The 21172-nt window shown below is 38.7% G+C and overlaps 1 protein-coding gene across 1 annotated transcript in view; it reads right to left on the reverse strand.

Moving 5' to 3' along the window:
* Nucleotides 1-13724: 13724 nt before the first annotated feature.
* LOC112140787 (copine-8) overlaps nucleotides 13725-21172 on the reverse strand; it is a gene marked incomplete at its 5' end in the record, with an annotated part of 71674 nt that continues 64226 nt past the window's right edge. The window contains 3 exon segments of the mRNA XM_024263795.2: nucleotides 13725-14906; nucleotides 16993-17066; nucleotides 19410-19467. Coding sequence (XP_024119563.1) covers nucleotides 14715-14906; nucleotides 16993-17066; nucleotides 19410-19467 — 324 coding nt within the window.

Consider the following 21172-nt stretch of genomic DNA (forward strand, 5'->3'; position numbering starts at 1 on the left):
TCCTGCAGAACTCTGACAGCTCAGCAGCAGTAATGCAGCTCTGCAGGTTGTTTGTCCTGCAGGCCTTGCCGTAGCAAAGCAGAAGAAATCACAGCAGGAAGCTAAACAGATCAAAAGAATTAGGATTTAAGTGAGAGATTCGTTATATTATCATAGTTCCATGACCCTGTGGGAACCCGATACTCTCTGACGGAAGACTCTCAGGTGTTTGAGTTTCCATGGTAACCAAAGGCGTCAATAGGCCAATTGTTCCCTCAAAACCGCCATAGGACTGGGGTTTTTTGTTCACTTGTACTTTAAATAAGCATTAGTTCCACATTAACAGTACCAGCTGTCTGCTTGATAAGTGCGTGTTTAGCAGAGCATGACTGAAGCAGAAAGAGAGCAGCTGAAACCTGTCGCTCTGAGACACACGTGTTGCATGGCTGATGCTTTAGATTTGAGGCATTGTAGCTAAGTTTAGGCAACTATGTCAAAATTAATTAAAGAAAATAACACATTTTCATTTGAATTCCCTTAAAAAAAAGAAAGATGATCAAAGCACTTAAAAAAATAAGTTACTTTATCAGAAATATTTGTGTAAAGTTGGAGTTGTGGGGTCAAATAAAGAATTTAGAAAAATAATAATTATACTACGTGAAATTCTCTTTTATCAATAAAATAAAACAAAAAATAAATCCTATCAGTCAAGACAACCCATAAGATTTTTTCCTGCAAATAAGTTTTACCTATTCTAATCCAAGGTCACAATTTTACTGGTAACCCAGAAAAGTTGAACATATGAACCACCATGTCTTCTTTCAGCTTCCCTGTCAAATGTCAAGCCTCAAATTTGCACTAACAATGTCAGCATTAGCATTTTGGTACGACTCTCCAGAGGCCCGCTCCATGTAGGTCAGACTGCAGACTCCTGCAGAGTTCATGCTGAACTTATTTAATCCACTCCTACTTACTTCAAGCTGAGGGATCTTCTAGTCCTGGACTGTGGTTACAGGACAACAGCCTGTTTGGTCCACAGATCAGACGTACCATTAAGATTTTGGAGTTTTTAGAATCTTTAAAGCGTTCATTGTGGGCTGCAGCGCTCACTGACTGTTAGTACCAGATTTGACCCCCGTCACTTGGTGGAAAATTCAACTAAATTTGCACAGCAGTACCCAGTGAAAATTAATTTTGAGGAAAGAGAACGACACCCCCCAACCCCAAAATCAATGACATCATGGCGAGTGAAACCATAGAAAAATGAATGGGCCAAAAATTGCTTACGGAGTCGAAAAAATATATTTCAAAATCTACTCAAGAAACTAAAACACAAATATGTAGGAAATCCACTGGAAACTTTGAAATTATTAGAGGATGGATCCGCGATCAATGGCTTGGTGGCCATTTTGTATCAAGCTTTGAGATTTGTCGATTTTTATGTTTCGTCACGTGCAGCTTGTACTAGTCGTGGTAAAATGTGGGCGAGGATGGCGGGGGAGGGTAGCGCCTGCAGGCTGCTCACGACTTTAAATATGATGATGTTTTCCTTTTGTTTTTTATTTAAACCGTAACAAAATACATCGACAGACCTCTTCCAGACAGACGGTTATTAAAAAAATGATTTGTGAATTTGGTGTTTTTGCATTTTGAAGCTGAAAGATGTTAGAACTTGAGTTTGTTTGGAAGCTTGGTGAGTGTTGCTGGCTTCTCTCGGAGTGAAGGGTCACAGGAGTGAAAGTTGTGTGTTTGATGCAGTTGTGTCTTGATGGCACACGGCATGAATTCAGACGCCTGCAGAGAGGCTTGACCTCCAGCAGCTGCACCAACTCTGCCTTCAGTCATCACACAGAGCCTCTTCACACGGAGCCGCAGCAGAGACATGTGTCCTGTTGCTGCAGTCACACCACTGAGGCATTGATCTGTGTGACACTGAACCCCTGAAGGGACCGCTTGTTCTCACTTTCTACCTGGTGCCCATCTGTGGAGAGGGATTTCTGTGTACAGTGTAGGAAAACATATTTTATATTTTTTACACCCATCCTTCATTAAATCCTGCGTTGCTTTGAAGAAAATATATGTCTGCTCCGGGTGACTTATTCAAATTTTCATATATAAGGAGAAATAAATCTTGTCCACTTCACTCAGTTAATTTATGGAGCATGAATACTCTTTAAGTCTTTTTTACGAACCCTTAACTGATTATCTGTCTTTTTATTGCCTTTTGTTTTGAAATGTGTTACTTTCCGCCATAAACTTGTCATGCAAATTTAGTGAAGTGCCACAAGAAGCATCCATCACCTTTAACACCATTTGCACACTCACGGCTCAGTGAATTACCTGAGCAGTCACATTGTAGAGCAAGAAAACAGGAAGATTTGCATTAATGTGGGGGAAGGAAATGTGGACTTCTTTAGGAGGAGAGGTCACAGTTGGACTCAAGTGGTTGTGTGGCTTCACTTCCTGTAGCAGATCTTACTAATGAGTTTCATCTGAAGACGTGAAGATGATATGTGCATATGAGGCGGCATCGGTGACGCTTAAATACAAAATCTTTAACATACTGTAACTGATCAACGTAATAGGAGAAAAGCGGCTTGGGCTTTAAAGCAGTAAAATGTTGTGATTAGCCGACGATGTGCAGATTATTGCTAGAGCATTTGTTTGAAATATACAGCGCTAATTAAAATAATGATCAGATCCTTGATCAGGACTCAACATCCAAAACCGATCAAATCTGAAACACCTGATCGGTTTGGCGTAACATCCCTATTTTTAATCAATTTTTTCCACTTTGCTTCTCTCAACAGTTTCTTTAAATGATGTTATTGATATGCAGCCAGACTGGAGTAAAACTGTTTTCTTCCATATTCGTCTTGAAAAAATAAAAAAACAAAGAAAAATGACTTTTTATTTCACACCTTTAACATTCTGTCATTTTTGATCTAGTAAAGCAATTTAAAAACGACCAGTTCCTTATTTAAATTGGATTTATTGTTGAGCGCATCTATTTAATTTCAGTCATCTTTATTTTCTCATTTTAAATCTAAGATATTTCATTTGCACAAACTTTTGCTTCAAATAGATGTTAATTCTGAAAGGGCTTTTGGTTTTAAATCAGATCTACTTTCTATCTTTATAAACCTGAAAAACTAAAGTTGTATTCTGACTGTAGAAGTCTGTTGATCAAGTCCTGAACTTGTGTTTGGTCTGTATTCAACCTGTCTTAAGTTAACAGACATTTCTGTTTCAGACGTGTTCAATCATTGGCCAGGAATTACGAGGGCGGGGCAAAGCAATGTTGGAATAGTTCACTTATTCAAACTTTATACTTTGCTGAACAGTTTTAACATCTGTATGAACGTCTGGTAGACTACAACGTTTTTACTGTTTGGTACAGTGGAGGCACAGCCTGCTGCATGGCGGTTAATCGTGACAGCTAAGAAGGTTCGTGGATTGGTGTTTACAATATTGTTGGGAAAACTGTGTAAAAAGTGCAATGTGTATCACATTCAAAGTTATTTTAATAAGTCTGCATTTATCCAGCTATATTTAAATGAGTTGCTGCTGCATCGCTGCTCCACGTTTGTCTACTAACATCGGGCTACGGTGGCCTTTTTGGTCCAGTTGTTCCACTCGAGCATAGAGTCTATTCAGACTAAAGTGTGAACTGCAGCTCAGTCCAATTGGAAACGAACTGAAACTGTGTACAGAATTGGCAACATTTAGTTTTGCACAATTTTTTTATTATTTGAGCTTAAATTATCTTGTTTGTTCCAAATGTTATATTTGAACAGTTTCATGACTCTAATTTCAATTATTTTTATGTTTTATGTGAAGAACCTACTGAGTTAAATTTTATTTGTACTTATTTTATTTTTATTAATTAAATTACTTTTTAATTTTTGTCTTTTTTCCCCTTGTTAATTGCTCCTACCCAAATAAGCAAAAAAAAAAAGTCAAACTCCAAAAGAAAAATCTGCATTACTGTTAACAGGCAGATGTTTCAAGTTTGGCTGTAAATTTGTGCAGATATCAGGTTAATCCAGTGTTTCAAGACACAAAATTCATCAGCTTGGAAAACATGTGTGTAATCTGTCTGAACTCTGAGAGATATGCAGGGATGATGAATGCAGCCTGACTCCCATCGTATAATTAAAACACAAGAACATCAGAATGAGGTCTAATGACATGTTTTTCAGAAGTTAAATTCTGTTTTAAATGGAACCAGAAATTAAATCCCAAATGCACTAGAAAGGCCTCAAAAAGGTTCAGACTAAATGATGAAGTGAGTTTTTCTGGTGAGGATGCTTGTTTGGAGCAGCAGCAGCGAATGTGTTTCTCTGTTTGATGTGATTTATGACAGCTGTCACTACCGCCGCCCCCACAGCAGCCCGCCAACACACCACCTGAATTATTCAAAAATACACTTATGTCACAAGTGAAAACAAACAGAGGGAACACGCGCGCTTCAACCAAACTTAGTCACAAAGAACCTAAAAACATACTACAGAAAGAGATTTCCCTTTAAGATGAGAAGTCAGTAGAGATCTATTTAGTCCCACAGTTTTCTCTTAACTTTTGGTACTTTCAAAAACGAATCCTGATGCTTTTGATCACGATTCTGCACTGATAAATAACAAAAAATAGTATCACAGGTTTACCGCCTGGTGCTAAGCAACTGCAGGCTCCTCCAGAAACATTTTTATGAATTCAAGTCCATTTCTGTTTTTCTTGTCATTTGTCATCGGGGCTGCATTTATTTTACCGCCTGCTACACCAAGAGTTACCTGTTTGTTTCATGTTTCTGAAAACTAAAGATATGCATCAGACAAAGACGCCCGGCGTGTCTGACACAGCGGTGAGTTTTTGAAGAATGTGAAGGTTAAAAAAATGACTTTTTTCCCTCTTATGAGAAATGCTTTTCAAGGTCTGCATTCCAGAAATCTCAGAGAAAATAAATAGCAAAAACATTTAAATGTAAAACATATTTATTTTGTGTGTGCTTTGAAAATATTTCGTATCCGTCTGTCATATTAGAGTTACCACAAACGATTATATTAATAGTGGACTAATCATCAATGAGTTTTCATGGTTAGTGGACTAATCGGGTCATTCATAGACTGCATGTAAAACAAACATCTTAACCATCATTAGCTTTAAACTTGAAGTGTTTAAGCTAACAAAAAATAAAGATGATAGTTTATTAAACCTTTAAAGAATCATGCAGCTTCTTTCCTTCATTTTGTTTTCTGGCACTAAACCAAGATTTAATTTAAATGAGGTTAAAAATCTAAAACAAAGGAACTATTTTCCGCTAAAGATCAAGTTTTGGTCTCACTGACTCAAATATAACTAAAATGCATTTTGTGTTGCTGAGCGCTTACAACTGTATTTAGTTTCTCTACACTCTGACTCTATAGAATTCAAACTGTAGGATGTTCTTGCTCGTAGCAGGAAAGTTAACATTTCTACATGTCTTTAGAGAGCAGATGTTCCTTCAGCAGAGATGTTTCACTCTGATGGGGTCCAGGTTGCAGGAATGCACAGAAAACATTAGCTAATGAATTTGATCTCTGTGCTAATGTTAGCGTAGCTTAGCTTATCTAGCCGATGATCCCTCTTCAGTCATAAAGTGCTTCCTCTTCAGGTGTCCATGCATCGCTGTAGTGCTGCCGTGGAATATAAGCTCTGCCTTGTAGAGTTTGCATTGGACACTTTTCTTTTATTTTTTAATGAATCCCACTTTCAAGCTCTGTTTGGGTGTTTTTATGGTACCTGAGTCTTCCTATAACTTCCTGTGATATTACTACTGACACGGATTAGCGCTCTGCATGTGTGTCAAAGACAATTAGAGTGCTTTAGATGACCAAGGTGGACGCAACGCTCCGCAGATCGCCTGCAGCGCGGTGTATGCTGGTTAGTTTTTTTCTCCAACGTCACATATGTGCCGTCACAAAAGCATCGCAAGAAAGGGGCGGGTTCAAGGCGCTTACCTAAGCCAGCGCAGCCAGAAAATGGGTACTGCACTGGCAGCAACCCGCCTCAATGACTAAAAAACTATGCTCTGTGGGAAACGGTGTTCTGACAGTTTCTGGAGTTCGATGTAATGGTGGTCAGAAATGACTGATGCTAAATGAAGGAAGTCTGCGTATTTTGTTACTCTTTCTGGAAAGTACTGAATCAATGATGTAAAAATAAACGATATTTCAAATCATCTGTGGTTATGTGTGTTATTGTTGCCTTTAACAGTTAATTTTAATTTCAATTGTTTTATTTCTCTGGGACAGTGAACACTAAAGTATCCCAGCGACTATTTTTATCTTTTGTCCCCTGACAGATGTTAAAAACAATGTAAAAGATATAAAAGAGCAGATCATAGAAAGGGGGAGGGGCATATTCAAATTCACCTGAATGTTAAGGACAACCCTCAACTCCTTGTTCTCGTTCAGTCCCGCTGTTCGCATTCATTTCAGGGGCCTCCCCCTGCCTGAAACAGCACGCACTGTAGATTTGAGGAAAAAATAAAAAAAATGACTAATCGAGTTTTAAATTAGTCGTTGACTATTTTAATAGTCGTCAGCGTGATTGATCGTGGCAGCCGTATTAATAACGTTTCTGCTCCTTCAGCCCGTGCTTCTTAATATACATAAACGAGATGCTGCAAGCATCAGAACTGTGAGAGCGTATTAATTTAAACATTTCTGCTCCAGCACAGAAATAATGTAATGATTGGCCTGCGAGGCACTGGTGACCTTTAAATGATAAAGATTCCCTCAAAAGTTGTGTAATTATCATATTTTTCAATGTAATAAATCACATGGAAATGATTTAGAAATGAGATAGTCTTAGCAGCCAACATTTATTATTGTTTCTGAGATTTAAAAAAAGCAGCAACATTCCTAAATTTTCTTGTTATATGTAAAATAATAGAAACATGCAAACTCGCATACAAACACTTGGGACTAGAAAATGCTTCATAGGGTTTTATAAAAGTAGTTGTTTTTAATAATATTCATTTAAGGCAATCCAATACAAAGCATTTCACAACCCACCATATGACAGTTATCATGTACAATAAAAACCCTTGAAATGTAAAGCAGAGATTCATGCAAAACAATATCAAAACTAAAATTAGACTGAAAGAATAAACAGATTACAAAAGAGAGTTAACTGTAACATGCAAATTAGCTACAGTTTCTTTGCCACTGGTGAGACAGAAAATGTTTCAGGAACCAGGCACAAGAGAAAAAGAATACAGTCCAGGGTTACTGTCGTGGTCGGCAACGGAGACGCCAGGTCTTGATGCGTTGGCTCCCTTTTTTTTGTCCAAACAGTATCTGCTGGCACGGTGTGCAACACAACCCCAAAGAAACATGCAATTTATAACCATACCAACAGCAGGAGAAATGGCTTGTCAGAAAAATTTCCAAAATCATCAAGAAATGGCCTCCAAACAGGTAAACTCTAAAAACATCCCAAATATTTAGCGATCCTCTCTGAGCTTAAACGTGAACGGCTGATGCCCCAGACAGTAAGGCCAAGTGGGTCCTTTAGGTTTAAAGTGGGTGGAAAAAGTGGCCCCAAATGGGTTTGTCCACAGTTTCTGTGGTGGCCCTGCATGTGTTTGCCTACACTTAAGTGGGGATTCAGTGGGTTAGCCTTGCTATGCTACCCAGCTGCCCAGTGATAGTAGAGTGTGCTAGCAAGCTCCACTGTTGCATGTTATCAAACTCTGCTACAGTAAGCTAACAAGCTACTCTGTAGCATCCTAGTGAGCTCTTTTGTATCGAGATAGTGAGTGCCACTGTAGCATGCTAGCAAGCTCCTCTGTATTGAGCTAGCAAGCTCCACTGTAGCATGTTAGCGAGCTCCTATGTAGTGAGCTAGCAAACTCCTCTGTATTGAGCTAGCGAGCTCTGCTGTAGCAAGCTCCTCTGTATTGACCTAGTGAGCTCCGCTACATTGAGCTAACAAACTCCACTGTAGCATACTAGCGAGCTCCTCTGTAGAGAGTTAGCGAGCTCTGCTGTAGCAAGCTAATGAGCTCTGTGGTTTTGAACTATCAAGCTCTGCTGTCCAGCAGACGGCTGGATAGCATAGCGAGCTAGCCCACTGAATCCCCACTTAAGTCAGTGTGGACAAAGGTGGGGCTACCACAGAAACCCATTTGGGGCCCATATTTTCTGTCCACTTTGAAACTACATGGGGCCCACTTGGCTTTGCTGGCTGTGTGGGCCCTCAATACTTCCTGTCTAAAAAAAACAGGTTTTCTACCAGAGAGAATTAAAAAATGTGGAAGTCTAATCTGAGCCAAACTGCAGCCGTTCCCTCAAACCAATCAAGACATTTTAAAGCCAAGGACCAACTTTATACTCATTTTCCAGAAGTTTCTATGCAGTTTATATCCCAGGAATTCCATTTAGCATCATTTCTACCTTTTAATAATCTTCTATATGATTCCAGAAACTCAAATAGATCTTTAGAAACTTGTCCGGTAAGCTCCTGCAGACCTATTTGTTTGCAAAGTCCATCTTAAAGGGGGGTGACATGATTAAATACATCTTTAATTCTAAGAGAGTGCCACAACACAAGGAAATAACTAATTTAAAGTTCCATATTTCAATAAAAATGTATTATTTTGAACCTTTCGTTCACACTTGCCTCATACTGCTTTTCAATTTAGAGCTAAATGAGGCAGAACGACTGCCTCTCAAATCTTAAAGGCCTTTATTGTTTCCGACATAAAGGACTTCATCTTCAAGGATTTCGAGGTAAAGATAAATTCATTGCTGTGATGTCAAAAGAAAGAGACTCCATTTCTTTTTTCAGAAAAAGCTTCAAACGCGGGAAAAAAACACACGCTAGAAAAGTGAATAATTGTAAAATTAATTAAAGAGTGATCATTAATTACCTCATGAGAGAAGCGGTTACTGCCCACAAAGGGAGATTAAAAGAGGGGGATTCAACACTAATGTGAAGTGAGTGGTACATTAAAAACACCAGAAAATATAATTCTTCATAGTTACAATTCTGGTTGGAAAGGGTGTGTTTTTATTTCTAAAAATGTTACATTTTATTGAATTAAAAATAACTTTTTATTTATTTGTCAGGTTTTGATTGCTATTTTAAAACTTTGGTCACACTGCTGTGTAAATTTAGACAACAGTGTCAGTCAATCACAGCAAATCCTCAAACTGTGAAATGATTTTGACGAGAAAAGTGGTTCTACGGTGTTTGAGAGTGAAAATGACCTGGATTCTCATCTCCAACGGTGACAGAGAGGAGGGGCTAGAAATGGAGCCAAAGCCGAGTGTCTTTCTGTGTGAGAAGCAGATCTCTGTGAAGCACTTTGAGTTGGAAAGTTAAACAAAATTAAGATTTAAGAATCAATTTTGAGCCGAGTCCCACTTCACCTTTCATTTCTACTCTTTGATTTTAATATGTTCTTTTAAAATCAACAACTTCTTATTTCTAAATCAGACTGATTTTGATTTAAAGACCCACTCTGATGACGATCGTGATTTTGTTGTTTTTAACATGTTGTAATATTTCTGATGATGGATGACATATATCAAGAAAATTAAGATTAAGATTTTTTTATTCAAATCTCTCTAAATTAGGAGCAGATGAAAAAATGCAGACAGAGCTCCCTGATCCGCTCCATTCTGATGCCTCCACTTGCACTCCCCACCAACAGTCCCACCCACAACTAAATGTGAATTTCTAATTATCGACTGCCGAAACTCCTAGAAAACGACACAGTTTTTTTTTTTTTAGATTTTGGCCAAATATGGCATGATTATAATTAAAAGACGACCTGGAACGCTTTTTCAATTGATCAAGATGATTGGAGTGGGAAATAAAAGTTTTTTGAGCTATAATTCAAAGTATTATACATTTCTCAATTGACAATTCAATTTGCAAATTCATCATTCAGTTTGAAAATGCCTTTTGCAATTTACAATTCAATATGAAAAATTACAATTCAATATGACAATAAAAATAATCCTAAAGAATTTCCATCCATTTTCCTGACCGCTTTGTCCCTTTCGGGGTCGTGGGGGTGACGGAGCCTATCCCGGCCACTGATGGGCGAAGGCGGGGTACACCCTGGACAGGTCGCCAGTCTGTCTCAGGGCCTCAATCACACACACTCACTCTCACATTCACACCTAGGGGCAATTTAGAGTCACCAATGAACCTATGAAGCATGTTTTTGGACGGTGGGAGGAAGCTGGAGTCCCCGGTGAAAACCCACGCATGCACGGGGAGAACATGCAAACTCCACACAGAAAGGTCCCAGCCGGGATTCGAACCGGGGCCTTCTCGCTGTGAGGCGAGAGCGCTAACCACTGCACCACCGTGCAGCCCCTAAAGAATTTACTAATTGAATTGTAGATTGGGAAATGCAAAATACTTGAAATTATGGCTCAAAAAAACTTCCATAGTGGGACTTTAAATCTTAATAACAAACAGAAAGTGTGATACATCCTTGACTGTGTATGAGTCAGCAAACAAAATGGCTGACTTGTGTCTCCAGTAAAATTATGGACACGTTTGAGCTTCACGATGGTAAGCAGGGATTGATCCGACGCGGTCTGAGTCAACATTTCCATGGCAACCACTTTCAGCAATCAGGACTGAGCTTGTTAGTAGTCCACTTAAGAGTGGACTCAAGAAAGTTTAAAATGTTTGATTGGCAGACCTTCTTTTATCAAGGCATCTTATTGGCCAGTTTATAACTTGAATAACTCTCAATAAAGAAAAGTATATTGTGAAAAATAATCAAGAATTTCAAGAATATGTTTAAAAGAAGTAACAGAGGAAAATGGTTATTATGACTAATAGAATGACTGAGTAATAGCTGTTCATTTAACAATAGAAGTTTGTGGGATTTTGGATTCTTGGATCCAGTGGAACGCTGCAGAATCCCTCAGTTCAGTTCTCTATTTACAGTCAATCCGGTACACAAACCAAAGTGAAAAAAGAAGCTTTTGCATCCGTGGAAATCTTTACAGAAAACCTAATCCTTGAATTCATCTGCAGTGTGACTTTTTCAGACTGTCCGGTTTCTTTAAAGGTTGGGTTAATACAATTTTGACATTACTGTTTTTAATGAGGGCCACTTATTTCCTGCTTCAGAGAAAATGTAGAAGTAGAATCCCCCTCCAGTTCTCCTTTTTGAGCTGCAGCTTTGAACAGCCGATCAGAGCAAAGAAAAAAGCTTATTGGTGGGAGTTCAGTGCTTCGTGTCTTGGTGGGTGTTTGTGCTTTGCTTCATCCTTATCTTAATAACTTGTATTTTGATTATTATTATTTCAGTCCTCCATTACTGTGGCTTCAAATTAGCAACCTAACCACTGCAGATCCGTTTCCTCTATAATCCTTTTAGAACTTCAGGGATTTAATAGAGGCTTTTTGCATAGCAATTAAATAAATATATTTTATCTACCTTTTCAGGGTGGTAACACCCCAGGGCTCCCTTGAAAAAGAGGTTTTAAATCTCAATGGGATCCACCCCTGGTTAAATAAAGGTTAAGAAAGTAATGGTATATTTTTAATGAAGTGTAATACTTATTACAAATCAAAGTATTTTTTGTCTTTTAATGTAATAATAAAAAAAGCATTTCCCGTTTTCGTCTAACATGCTGAGCTGATAATGAGCTGTAATATCATTTAGCTCGTTGCTGGATGAGAATCTCAGAAAGAAAATATAACAGTGGAATTTAAAAGAAACAAGTTAAGACCTTATAAGAAACTGACTCTTTCCTTCAAGGTGTTCAGAAAAATGTGAGAGGGAAGATCTGAACAGAATTGAACACAAGCAACAAAAATCTTTGACTGTGGTTAGGTGGAGTTCACCAAGTAACCACAAGGAGCTTGCGACTTTGACTACGGTCACATATCCCAAAATGCGACTGAATGGCAAGTTTTTCCAGCAAATTTGTTTGGTAGCAACAGAAGTATTAAGAAAAAGTTCAAATTTGACGGCTACCTGACGATTTTTCTCTAAATGCTGACATCTGTCAGTGGCTGCCTGGGTGAATTTTGAGGTGTCAGTCCACTGACAGATGGGGGTGATGCCGTTACGAAATCGACCACCAGTTGGACGGCCATAGCCGGATCAACGACCAGCAGCAACATCGATCGGACGAAGTTTAAGAGTCTCCAGACTATCCATTTCAAGTGCCACCCATAGACCGTAGTAAACAATGGACATATCAAGGTGTTGACGCCACGGAATGCTTTACCTCCAGCTCTCGTGAAATCGGGCAAAATCCGTCAATGTGACTTCCTAATACGTACACCAACATTTTAAAATCAGATGACAGGGATTTGTCCGAGTCGGTCTAAGTTACATTCTTAGAGGAACTACTGTCACCAATCAGGAGCGAGCTTGTTGGAAGTCCACACCCCTTCCACTGAAAGCGGGCTCTGGAGAATCTGTCAAGTAAACGTGGGGTGGGGTCTCAAACATGCGTTTACTGAGAGATCTGATCAGATTACAACTTGAGATAAAGAAAAAATATATTTAAAAACATTAGGATTAGAAAGAAGATGTTACGAAAGAAGTATTGGACTGTAGTTCACCTAAAAAATGGTTATTCTGACAATAGAAAGACTAATAACTGTCTATGGTATTTCCCAATGGAAATCAATGGGATTTTGACCTTCTTGTGGGTGGCCGTGGTGCGGCGGTCGACTCCTGATCAGAAGTGAGCGGGTTCGACTCCCGCCTTGCCCGCCCATGTGTCGAAGTGTCCTTGGGCAAGACACTGAACCCCCAATTGCCTCTGGTGGGAGGTTGGCGCCAGTGTTCGGCAGCGGAGCCACCACCAGTGTGTGAATGTGTGTGTGAATGGGTGAATGGGTCTGTGACTGTGAAGCGCTTTGGGCCCTCGAAGGAGGGTAGAAAGCGCTATACAAGTATATGCCATTTACCATTTACCATTTACCATTTACCATTTCTTGGAACCAGCAGCCTATTTGGACCAGAAGGGGGCGGGGTTGAGATGTCCATTGTTTTGACAGTCAGTGGTGCCACCAGTGGCCCTGTAGCCAACAATTTCCAGAAAAAAATAAAAATAAAAAATCAAGTGTGGTCTTGGAGACTCTGCCGATGCCTCCCCATCACGCGGTGGCAGTTGTATCTGTGACCACAGCAAAAAAGTCAGTTCAAGCATCATTTTTGAGGTTTGGTTTAAAAATTGATATCTGATCAATTTTTAAGTGAAAATCAATAAATCTATAATAAATCAATTATTGTTTCTAATAACAAAAAATGGATTCTTTGTTACTTCACTGGGGTACATTTTTGGTGTAGTTTAAAATTTGATCCTATAATTCCACTCTGGTTATTTATAAAGCATCATTTCACTAGCCTCAAACACAAACATGATAAACATTAAGATTTATTGATTTTTTTTTATCCAGTTCTGCTGAGATCATCTCAAAATGCTCAGATTGTCTTAACTAAACAAAAGTAGTAATGATTAAAGCATCATTAACTTGAATAATGTCTTTTCTTGGTAATTGTTCTGGTATAACTGGTCCATATTATTTTACTTCATAATTGTTATAATATTAGAGTTTTCTCTAATAAAGATCTAATTAAACTTTCAAAGACCTATTAGAACTTGATCCACAAGGAACTCTTCAAAGATCCTTTTATGACCAAAGTGAATCATTGAATCTCTCACATTTTGTTTCAGCCTCTCAATCTTTGACAGTTTTATTAGGTCTTTTTTTTTCTTTTATAGGCTGATAAATTATTTATTTTTTGTGTAATCCATAAAACCTGAATGTGAAGATCACCTGGACTCTGGAAAGTAAAAGATTCATTAAGATACATCGTTCCATCCTAATGCAGCTGTCACAGTTGCAACCCTTTCCATTAATATTTTTTTTGATGATTTATGGAAAAAGTGGAAAAATAATGACCTTCACAAATAGAATGTTGCTTTCTTAAAAATTAGTATTCTGGTTAAACATGAACAATTGCTTCACTGTCTGTAAACAAATGTTGTGCTTTTCATGTCCTAAAAAAAAATAGTTACAAAATAAATAAATATAAAGATTGTGCAAATTTCATATTTAATGTGTTTTTTATGTTCAAAGCAAATTAGATGTTTGAGCCACTAAATAAATATTTCAAATAAATACTCTCATCTACCATGCTCCTATAAACACTGTACATACAGGGTGGGAGGTGTTGGGATCTACAAAACATAACAACCGCTGCAGGAGTCTGAATGCAGACACCCCCTCAATGTAAAAAGTTATTGGAGAAGGGGATGCCTGAAAATTCCTCATCTCAGACGACTGATGACTGCAAGGTTTGGTTCTGAGTTCACACGTCCCGACACATTTAGAGAAACAACCACAGACAGGCACAAGTTTTAAGCACAACATGACCTTTTAGGAACCAACCTGCTGTCAAATGAGACTTGAAACAGTCACTGCCCGAAAGGCTTTCACCAAAAAGTCCTGAAAAGTTTGTTCAGCCTTTCCTGAGGAGACACTACAAGAAATAAATCACAGAAGAAGATACATAAAAATAAAATAAAATAAAAAAAATCAAGATACTGTTCTTGTTGACACTTGCAGGTTAGAGCACAAAAATCCACTCTTATTTCAAGGTGCGTTGTCACGTTTTTACACCAGAAAACAAGAGGTAGAGAGTTCCCGCGGGACTCTGAATGGCTGCTGCATGCTGTCTGTCCATAGGAGTGTCAGATCTGTGTGTGGTGGTGTGTGTGTCCAGGTGGTGTGTACGGGGGCGGGGCAGGGTTGGGTTTGATGCCTCGGCTCTTCATGTATGAGATGAACTGGTCGGGGATCTCTGCTAGCACGTCTTTAGCGAGCCGCGCCATGCTCAACACGTGGTTACCTGTCCGGTCCATGTAATCTCTGAAAGGAACAAACTGGGGGGAAAAAGGATAAAAATAATGAAACTTAAAAACAGCAAGATAAAACAATGTGAGAAGTATGACCTAAATAATTGTCAGACTAAAATCCTTTTCACTGAATACATTGAGCTCAGGAAAGTTGCCTGGAAAAAGAATGCTGAAAAATTCACTTGTTCTCCTGGAATGCTTACAGAATGTACCATAAATATTAACAATGTCACCTAAAAGAAAGAGCTGATTGTTTAGTGTTGGTATTGCTGGAAAATAAACCAATGGCCAAAAAGTAAATGTGGAATAAAACCAAACTTTTGAGATATTCAAATTCAGAGAAGACTTCCTGGAAGGGGCTGTTCTCACTTGTCTATGACAATTTTTGAGGAATTGTTTGTTTTTGTGGATTGGGAGGAATTAAGTCCCCATAACAATTATTGCTTGTATCTTACTAACATGTTTGAATTAAAGCTCAAAAACAACAATTAGTCTGCTAACAGGCTGCTAGAAATTAGAAGTCAGGAAAAGTATGGTGCATTGGGTTTCTGTTCTCTATTGTCATTTACTTCTTCTCTTCTCTGTTCTTAATTATTTATGTTATTTAGTTCTCTGTGTTCCTTTTTGGTGCAGTGCGATTCGCATGTTGTTCCTTCAGATTCCAGGTGGATAACCTGTGCTCCTGTTCTTGGCCATGGACCACGCCTCTGGCTCGTCTTGGCTGTGGACCTCACTCCCACTTTTCCCCCTGTCCTATCTGGCTGACCTCTATTCAAATACATAGTTGTAGAGTTAGATAAGCTAATTCTTCTTTAATTGTCCTGGTAAATTGTCTGTCCATCCTGGGAGAGGATCTCTCCTTCATGTGAGAATCCCTGAGGTTTCGTCTTTCTTTCCTGGAATTAAGTTTTTCTGGAGTTTTTCCTTACCGGAAGGGGGGTCTAAAGGCAGGGATAACCAATTTAGTCTGTTATTTATATATTATGACCGACCTTCTGCTTTTGTACAATTACTGGTATGAAGCCCAATGAGGCAATTCTCTTGTGATATTGGGCTATATAAATAAAATTGAATTGAAGATTGAATTTAATATAGTTTACTCTGGAAGGCTTAAGAATAGTATGATATAGGCCCTTTAACCTAACATTGGAACTGGCACATTCAATGCGAATCAAAGGAGAAACACCTGAAAGTGTGTTTCAAGATGTAACAGTGAGGGTGCCTTTATATCAGCAGCAGCAAAGGCTGCTCAGTGAGGTCAGACAGAATAATTCATGGATTCTCGGAAAATTGAAACATGTAAGATGAACTGTAGAATGCAGCCTGTGGCCACTTAGCAGACACAAACTGCAGTCCGGGCCTGGCAGCCCTGATGTGAATGTGCTGAGACTCCTCTTGTCATGGTGTCAACATTAGTAGGAGGTGGCAAGTCCAGGATGCTTGTCCTTCATTGATTTTGTGAGCTTTCTTTAGGAGAGAGGAACTAAAAACTTTGTCCCTCTGGAATTTAAAAGTGTTGTTTAGCTTTATCAGTTTTCTGTTACTTGTCAAAGTACAGCAGATAATCCTCCAGAGAGCTGCTTAGTCAGGCACCAACTCATCAACTCATCAATTAGATAAGAGGCAGGAGCCAAGAAAACATCTATTACTGTCAGAGTACTCTTTGACAGGAGTGGTACCTGTGTCATAACAGAACCAGGGAACTCCTGTCCTTTACTCACTGTGAAGATACTCAAAGTCTGGAGTTTTGACACAGCAGATGGTGATGGATGACATCTCACTGAGTCTAAAACAACCTGGCAGGTGTTTTATTAAAAGACATAAAGTCTCCAAGGTGGCACAGCATCAAACATTTTGCATTGTGGATCCCCTGTGATTTCCCAGCAGCTACATTTATGTCCTCATCCACGGACGCTGACAGATGGGGTTTTAATGTACCAACAACATCAGTCAAGGTATGGAAGCGAAGGCGTGGAAGCTTAAATATTAAAATCCTAATTGTAGTCAAATACTTCATAAACCCATCTCTTTTTCCCCAGATACTTAACCATGAGAAATGACACAGTATTTAAAGTAAAAAGGTAAATATGATGATGCTGTAAAGGATGCTTACCTGAACAATGTCTCTCTCTGCCAATTTTCCCCGAGATGAGACTCTAATGTCATCACCATCCAGTTCCACCATCGCTACAGGGGAAGGTTCACACACACAAGGAGAACTCATAAAAACTTCTGCCTTCAGCGCCAAGACCACTTCAAAAAATCATTTGCATGGAAATGATGCATAGTATTGAGTAAAACCAAAAGGATTTTCCATCTTTATTGCCTGTTTAATCAACTAATAAGTAATTTACTTTAGACTTTGCAATTTAGAATCATCAGCACTAAACACTGCATCCCAGCAATTAACCTCAGCTGTTTCTATATCCAATTATGCTCGCATCCACCTACGCATCCTCCCCGCTCCAGGCTACGATCAGCCTGTATTGTGGTTTTCCTCTATGAACTGAAGCCAGAGAGATTAGCAGAAACCATAACTGACTGTGTACATGGAACATTGTTGTTTTTGAGGTTAAGAGCAGAAAAACACATTTTTACAGACTTACAACTAAGTATGAACTCCTAATGGTAACTCAGATTTTGTTTACTGGTAGTTTACTGGACCACAAGGCCCTGATTGTTTGTACAATTCCTTTTTTTCGTACTGAGCAATTGAGTGAAAATTACACCCTGGTGTATACTGTAAAACTCACCTATATAACATGGTGAAAATGAATTCTGATTAGGCACAGTGCCCCTCCCACCTCCAAAAATAAATAAAAAATGATGACGTCACAGCGGGAGAAACTGACAAAAAACAAATAGGGCCAAAATCTCTTATAGGTTCAAACTGTTCAAAATCAAGTAATGAAATAACAATATCTAAAGGAGGTTTTAAATTATTATGGGATGGCTACAAGAGCTATGTCTTGATGGCCAGTAGAGACGTGTCAGTAGAGTCTGGCGATACCATATGAATAGCAATACCCAGCTCTTGATACATTACATATCACGATATTTCCCAAGATTGTACCAGAACAAATGTTCACTGTTTTTTAAAAAGTATGACATACCTGAATATTAATGCATTGTAATAAATGGTAAAATTCATTTCATCTAATGATCACAATGTTAAGCAGTGCAACTGTATGTCATATACAAGTTGCTTTCATTCATGGAGTTTTCTTTTTGTAAATTAAGTATTTGTTCTTAAAGGGAACAACCAACGATGTCTGATTTATAAAATAAAGAATTAAGTATAAGAAAAAAAAGTGGAAAACAAAAGTAAGACGCCGAAGGATGCCTATGAATAATTCATTACATACCTCCATGTCTGCATTTTAAGTCAATACAAGCATCCCCAAATGAAGTATCGCGATATGTCGGTAAATCGATTTTTTCCTACACCCCTTGGCCATTTTGTGGCAAACTGTGAGATTTAGTGATTTTCACCTTTTCCCACAGCATGGGAAAGGAAAACTCGTGTTTCATCAATTTTCACACAATTTCGAACACGTCACTAGCTTAAGTCTGCAGCCACACTCTAAGTTTTGTTGACCTTTGAGCTAGAGAAGAGGCCGTCGTCTTGAAAATCTTCCCAAAGATTTTGATCTATTGCCCCTTAATGCCTTGTTTATACTGGAAGTGGAAGCGCCGCGTCCATTAACCTATGGTGTGGTTCACACCAGACGCGGAGTCAGACACAAAACAGACAGACACGAACACACACAGATCAATGTAGTGGGCCGACTCCGGTGGGCGGGGCTGGGTTTTGGGCGTAAAACAACAACAGAGAGCCGTTCCTCTTAGCAGAAACACGGGGTAATACTTTAGGTTATCAACTTATAACAGATGATAGCAAAAACAAAAAAAAGCTCTAGCAGAAGCACCTGTCGACCGTCGCGGAGAACTATGGTGTGAACTGCGGAGCAGACGCTGCGCGCACTCCGCTCCGCGCCGCTACCGCATCCAGTGAACAAGGCGTAACTCATCATTGGGAAGCTAAATGTTGGTTTTCAGGTCTGTAGATTTCCCCTGCTGCTTGAATATTTTTTTTTATCAGAATATTTTGAAAATTCAATCACTGGTTTAAGCTAAACAAAATAGTATGACACTTGATGTAAATATGTTAGGAATATGGGTGCGGTTGGCAAAAATGTCTGTTGCCAAGGAAATACAAAAATGTACTTTTGCAGATTCTTCTAAAAACACATAGATCTGTTAGTCACCCCCAGGTGACCAAAAAATAAAATGGTGGCTATAAAGATAAAACCAACAGAAAAGCTCCCATTTTTAATGTTTTTTAAACTAAATGATCATATATTACTTTGACCAGGGTGGCAGGGGCAGAGTGAGAGAGAGAAAGGGGGTGGGTAGCACCTATAATGCTGCTCGCGGGCTTATGATCGTCCTATTCTTTGCTGGTTATTGTGGCACTTAAGGAGCCAGACATTCATAATCACTGCAGTGAGATAAAGTTACATCGCATACCATCAAACTCAGCCTGACCAACTCCAACTATGATGATGGACATGGGTAGCTTGGCAGCCTGTGAAGAAAAAATGTAATAAATTACTTTTATTAAATATCATACCTGGTTTTTATGACTTTAAAAGCCATATTTTATGATGTAAGTTATGTTGGTACACAACCAGCAGTATAACCACTAGTTAAGCAATGAGAGAAACCTGAAAAGAGATTTAAAAGAGTCTCTTAGCCACATGTTTTTTTCATATAAATGTGAATAAACATGCACACCACTCAATCTAGAGACAAAAATCAGCAATCGCTCGGCGTTATCAGAATGTGGAGGCGGGAATAAACCGCTCAACAGTGTCGCCTAAACTGCTGGGACAGCAGCTCTTCACTATCAGTGCTGACGCTGTCACGATGGCGTCGCCAATCTCACCACTGATAGTTTTGCACAGAAATGCTTTTTGCACAAACACTTCAAAATGTTATCACATAATTGACAGTCTGGGTGGGCAAATTGCTGACCTGCAAAAAGAATCGTATTGACAAAACACCAGCAGGCATGACAGAGGTGTCCAAATGTAGAAGTTGGAATTGAGGGACGAACATGTCAGCAAACAGCTCGATAAGGTCTGACACGCTCGGCGTGAAGGGATGAACCAGGAGAAGAGGGAGGAGAGGAGGTGGCTGCTTCTGAGAGTAAAGCCTCCCTCCTCAATCGCCCGCCCAGCCACTCCCAGGCTCCACTTCAACTAGGATGATCCAGCGTTTGTCGTCTGGAACAATTCTCTAAATAAGTAGTGAAAAACAACCTGAATGGAACCGTCTAAAAATTTCCAACACACAACATCTGTGATAGAAACCTAAAGTTTTTATGCTGCATCCAAACAATGTAAAAGAATCAGATCTCAAACCACAAGGTTTGAGATTTACCTTTTTTTCTTCAACTTTCTAACAGAAAAGCCAACATATTTTAACGCATGCACATGGTCAGAAAAATACAATTGTAAACAAAACCTTTATTGTCAATAATGGGAGAAACAACAATCAAAAAGAATCTGCAAACCAAGTGAATTAATGTTGACAAAGCTTATAATTTAAATACATTTTGAATATCAGAAGACTAGACAGATTCTCAATGTATTTACCGGTTCTTAAGTTACTAATTTTTAGGATCAAAGTTGTAAAATTATCCCATTCTTTTTCTTTATTGGAAATTATGTTGCACTACATATACGTATATATACACACACACACACATATATATATATATATATATACACATATACTACATATATGTATATATGTATACACATATATGTATATACATATACCACACATATATATATATATATGTATGTATACTGGTGCGATGTGTGTGGGTGTGGTTTCATAGTACATATATATGTATATGTAGTATATGTATACACACACACACACAAATATATATATATATATATATACAGTTACCACTGTGGGGAAAATCTAGATATTTTTAAACAAATTCTTCACAGCATTGACATTTTGATCCGTGACTTGACATGATTAAACAAAGGCACATGTGTTGACCTCTCGTAGCGACAGCAATGAACGCATTACCATCAACACTTCTGCAGCAGCATTACAGCAGATCAGTGTGATTATCTGTTTTCAGTTCCTGGCTGTCATATATGCAGACAGGCATTTGCACATGATGGTGGAACCACACCCACACACATCACACCAAGAACCTCTAAAAATACCCTGGCAGTCCACCACGCTCCACTTTTAACAGCCTTCTG

This window comes from Oryzias melastigma, linkage group LG5, assembly GCF_002922805.2.
Source record: "Oryzias melastigma strain HK-1 linkage group LG5, ASM292280v2, whole genome shotgun sequence".
Classification (NCBI taxonomy): Eukaryota; Metazoa; Chordata; class Actinopteri; order Beloniformes; family Adrianichthyidae; genus Oryzias; species Oryzias melastigma.